At 47.1% G+C, this 5,305-nt stretch overlaps 1 protein-coding gene across 1 annotated transcript; it reads right to left on the bottom strand.

The window, feature by feature from the left end:
- Positions 1-496: 496 nt before the first annotated feature.
- Positions 497-4,079, bottom strand: ACOT4 (acyl-CoA thioesterase 4). The gene is made up of 3 exons (XM_055536438.1): positions 3,326-4,079; positions 2,013-2,215; positions 497-1,206 (listed from the first exon to the last, which is right to left on the bottom strand). The coding sequence occupies exons 1-3, from the start codon at positions 3,780-3,782 to the stop codon at positions 616-618; spliced, it is 1,251 nt and encodes a 416-aa protein (XP_055392413.1). The 5' UTR covers positions 3,783-4,079; the 3' UTR covers positions 497-615.
- Between the last annotated feature and the right edge of the window lie 1,226 nt (positions 4,080-5,305).

Below are 5,305 nucleotides of genomic sequence, written 5' to 3'. Positions count from 1 at the left end.
GTTTCCAAAGTTTGTTCTTAGAACCAGGAAGCAAGAAGGAAAATAGGTCATAGTCACGCTCCTTTGTATCAGAGTTTTGACTAAACCGTTCTAGAGCCAGATGCTCCCCTTCTTACCATCACTCCTCCTCCCAGGGGATTCTTCTCTAATCTCTATGAGAAAAAGGTCAGTCTGGCTATCCTTCTATCAACACCTCTGTGTATATTTTAGCCAATGAAAATTCTTCTGTCAGTAGTAGTTGAACCAGTAGCAAATGCTGAATGGTCATTCTCTCCCAATGATGGAAAAAGTAACCTAGTATTTGTTCAGCTTTAAATTTCATCTGTGCCTCCAAGTGTTAAGTAAAAACACCTACATGAAAACACAAATTTTAATAGTGGGGATACTTTTTACTATTTTGTATTGTATACTTTTAATCCAATCTTCTACAAGAGCTATGTGTTACATTAGAAAAATTCATTACAAAATAAAACTCCAAAAAGTTTCCTACAATATATCATTAATAACAATGACATGAATTTAATGTTACCCAGGGTACAAATGATTCACATAAGATTATTAAACACTAAAATCCAACCTTGAATCTCTCTCTCCTGTCAGTAGCAGAGCAGTGCATTACAATTTGGGGGAAGGTCCAAGGTGTTTGGTGAAGAAGGTTAGAATTTGCTTCCACGCATCTACCTGGGCCTTAGAATGGGCCCTGGGCTCCCCACCCCACATCACGGGTTTGTCCAATAATTTGTGCAAAGAAGCTGGGCACATGGGAAAATAAGGAGGCTCAATGTAGTGCCCGGTCCCAGGATAAGAGATGATCTGGGGTTTTTCCTTTCCATGGGCCTGTAACCGTTCAGAGGCTATCTGGGCACAAAACTCACTCCTCCAGTTATGGTCATCCTGACCAACAATGAAGAGGATGGGCCCCTGGGCCTTCTCTATTGGAATCATGCAGGGGTTCTCACATCCCCCTACAATATCATTCCTTATATCCACAATGTCTACGAGGCCAGAGAAAGCTACCTTCACTCGCCTCAGGTCATGGCCCAGTGGTGGAATGCAGTTCTCTTTGTAGTACATAGTTTTGTTTCCATTGAATCCAGATCCATTGATGGACACTGTGGCTGATACATTCTTCAAAAATGAGGCCATGGAGAGACAAATATCAGCCCCTAAAGAAATGCCCAGAAGGCCAATGCCTGGGCCTTTTATCTGCAAGAAAAGAAGAGACAAAAGTCAAAAACCTACTCCAGAGAAAAACATTTTTCTAAATGCAACTAGAGATGCTGCTAGCTTTGACTTGTGAACTGCTCACAAGACATTCAACCTCAGCTGACAGAGGAGATTCTTTCCTTGTAAAGACTATCTTCCTGGACACGTGGCAAACAAATCTTAAAAACTCACCTCACTGGTAAATTTGGGAACTGGTTGCAAACTTCCAGAGAGTCATGCACTAGAGAATGCTGAGCCATGGAGCCTGTTGAGTTCAGAGCCTCACTCAGGTGGAATTATAGCATCAATGTTCTTGGGTATCTAACTTGTGAAAGGAAAGTCTGTCCCAAGAAGTGAATCATTATCAGACCACATCTAAATATATACTGAAAAATGCTTAGCTTTATAGAAACAAAGTAAGACTTCAGAGTCCAATTAAGTAGTTCTTAGCTTCTGAAATGGGTGGACAAGTTTCGATCAAGTCTGAGAACATATTCTGCTATCAGAAATATAAAGATTAAAAAGCATGCAAAGCTAAAAAAATTAGAAACTCCACTTGAAGAAATTTTAATATTACTACATAATTCCCTGAAATAAAAGCTCACATGAATTTTACAATGAAGTCGGCAATTTTAACCCATCTGACAGAGAAAGTGTACCTAAAGGTACCTAAAACCAAGGAAGTCTCCAAAAGAAATGTCTGTGAAAGAAGAGTAGAGCAGCATCAGTGCACTTGGCATAGGTGAGTGCAAAGTGACACCCTCTCTGCAGATTCTAGAGAGAATGATAAAGGACATTAGGAGAACCTGGGTGTGTTGAAGCATGTAGCACAGGGCTTCTTCAAAGTAGTCCAGGTCTATGGTATCGAATTTCTTGGGGAGATCTTCAAAGCTATAATAAGCTAGAGCCAATATGGCAAAGCCATGGCCAGCCAGAAGGCTGGCCCGATATTCCAACAGGCCTCCTCCAATACCGTAGATGTCAATGATCCCTGGGAAAGGTCCAGATCCTAAAGAAGTCAATATTATAAAGAGAATGTATTATATAATTTATTAAAGAATTTTATTTCCTTTTAGAAATCTTTCTAAAGTATTTAGTGGGTGCCTGTGAATCAGAGGAAAGAAAAGAGCTCTCTGAGTCATTATTGAACAAGGGATACAAATTCCAAATTATTTCCAAGGTATTTGGAGAATCTTTAGTTGTGAAGGAGTCTAATACTATATCATGGAAGGAGGATTTTAGACAGTTGATTTGCAGTCTTCTTTTATAGGATTGGGCACAGAATTGAGAATCAAAACGAAGCTTTCAAAAGCAAATCAAAATCCTTGGCGATACCTTTGGTTCAGATGTCTGCTTAGAGGGAAAAAAAGAGAGATCCTGTGAGGCTTTAGGTGAGGAAGGCCGTGAAGTCTGAAAAGTGATCTGTGGTAGAGAGGAGCATGAAAAAGTAGGTAAGGGGCCCAGTGTACGCAGGACACTCGAGAAGAGTGACGAGGCACTAGATTCCTCCGCTGTCATCATATCGTGTAAGGCCATCATACTGTGTCGCAATGGCACCCCACTCCAGTACTCTTGCCTGGAAAATCCCATGGACGGAGGAGCCTGGTAGGCTGCAGTCCATGGGGTCGCTAAGAGTCGGATACGACTGAGCGACTTCACTTTCACTTTTCACTTTCACTCATTGGAGAAGGAAATGGCAACCCACTCCAGTGTTCTTGCCTTGAGAATCCCAGGGACGGGGGAGCCTGGTGGGCTGCCGTCTTGGGGTCGCACACAGTCAGACACGACTGAAGTGACTTAGCAGCATCATACTGTGTCAGAGCTGAAGTTATTCATAGCAAAGTGAACCTACGGACCCCATCCAGTCCTTTTTTTTTTTTAATCTTCATAATAACAGTATCCACCTCTTTGGGATACAGAGGTTAAATGAGATAATGCAAGCAAACCGCGTAACAGAGTGCAGAACAAATCAAAAGCCTCCATTGCGGCTGTGAGGCCACTGATTTAGTCAACATCCTCTTCTCTGACCCTGATCCCAAGCCACCTTTCCCAGGAAGCGGTATCACAAACCGAGACGGCCTAGAGAACACGATCGCCAGCCCCAGCACCCCGGGCTCACCTGGCGGCAGGAAGAGCGTGGCGCGCACCCGGCCGGCGCGCACCGGCTCGCGCCGCACCCCGGGGGCAAGGAAGTCGCGCTGGTGCACCGCCCGGCCCAGAAGCCGCTGGGTCTCGGGCTCGTGACCGTCGAGCACCTCCAGCTCCACGGCGAAGGGCGTCTGTACATCCCGCTTCAGAAATCGCCAAAAAGGCTTCTCGGGCTCCAGAGCCCAAAAGAGCCCCATGGGCTCGAGCCCCGCGAAGCTGCCGCCCAGCGCGGGCGCGCGCTCCAGGTCCAGCAGACCGGCGGCGTCGGCGCAGTAGCGCGCGTGGGCCCTGAAGAGCGCGCCCTTCTCGTCGCGCAGGGACGCGCGCAGCGTGACCGGCTGCCCCGGCGCCAGGCCGCGCACAGTGATGCGCACGGGCTCGTCCCAGCGGCAGCGGCCCGCGGGCTCCAGCGTCACTGTCGCCACCATCCCGGGCCCACAGCTGCAGTCTGGACCCTGAGCGTGAAAGCGCGGGCGGCTACTGGAGTTTTCGTCTCAGGCCGGGTGGAGGGCGCTCGGACGTCCGAGGGTGTCAGGCGTCGCCTGGAGCCGAGAGAGATCTGTAGCTGAGCCGCCTCTGGAGGCGTCCCTTTAGGTCTCGGACCCCTGCTCGTTGGTGGTTAAAGCACCGGGTCTTTCTTCTGGCCCAGGGTGGGGCGCACAGGGATTTTCTGCTGTCTATAATGTGGAGCGGAAGCCGCCCCGCCGACGCCTCTTTTTTGCCTCAAACATCCCTCGCTTGTTGGGAGTGAAGCGTGTTGGATATGGATTCGTGGTGAAACCGGAGCTGAATGCCTTTAGGCAGAATTCCAAGAATTCTAGCCTCTCCCAACTTTTTTTTTCTAAAACTTTTAATGAGTTATAGACAAATACGCACACACACACAAGTTCAGTGGCTCAGTCGTGTCCGACTCTTCGCGACCCCATGAATCGCAGCACGCCAGGCCTCCCTGTCCATCACCAACTCCCGGAGTTCACTCAGACTCAACGTCCATCGAGTCGGTTATGCTATCCGGCCATCTCATCCTCTGTCGTCCCCTTCTCCTGCCCACAATCCCTCCCAGCATGAGTCTTTTCCAATGAGTCAGCTCTTCGCATGAGGTGGCCAAAGTACTCTGGAGTTTCAGCTTTAGCATCATTCCTTCCAAAGAAATCCCAGGGCTGATCTTCAGAATGGACTGGTTGGATCTCCTTGCAGTCCAAGGGACTCTCAAGAGTCTTCTCCAACACCACACACAACACACACAAAACCCTGCATAAATCCAAAGTGTATATTTCAATGTATTTCGTAACCCGAATGTACTTGGGCATCCGAGCTCTAGGGTCTAGAAACATCATTGCCAGCACCCCAGTAGCACGTTCCCTTGCCCAACTTACTCTATCCTGAGTCCAACAAAACGGGTTCAGTTCAGTTCAGTCGTTCAGTCGTGTCCGACTTTTTGCGACCCCATGGACTGCAGCACGCCAGGCCTCCCTGTCCACACCGACTCCCGGAGTTTACCCAAACTCATGTCCATCGAGTTGATGATGCCATCCAACCATCTCATCCTCTGTCGTCCCCTTCTCCTCCTCCCCGCAATCCCTCCCAGCATCAGGGTCTTTTCCAGTGAATCAACTCTTCGCATGAGGTGGCCAAAGTATTGGAGTTTCAGCTTTAGCATCAGTCCTTCCAATGAACAAAACAGGTTAGTTTTTCCCAACTCTGTATTTTACGGTGATGAATCCTCCAATGTGCCGTTTTTATTGTCTAATTTGGCTCAACATTACATTTGTGAGCTTCATTTCTGTTTTTTAGTGTAGTTGTAGATTGTTCTTTATCTCTGCCAAATAGTATTTTATTCTGTGATCATTAAAGTATTGGTCAAATATTACTGACTATAGGCTTTTGTTAGTTCCCAGTTTGGGACTCCTAGGTATAGTGCTCTGAATATTCAAGACTATATCTTTTGATT

This window comes from Bubalus kerabau, chromosome 10 (genome assembly GCF_029407905.1).
Source record: "Bubalus kerabau isolate K-KA32 ecotype Philippines breed swamp buffalo chromosome 10, PCC_UOA_SB_1v2, whole genome shotgun sequence".
Taxonomy (NCBI): domain Eukaryota; kingdom Metazoa; phylum Chordata; class Mammalia; order Artiodactyla; family Bovidae; genus Bubalus; species Bubalus kerabau.
The sequence above is the reverse complement of the archived record's forward strand: the minus strand, read 5'-3'. Positions and strand labels throughout refer to the sequence as shown.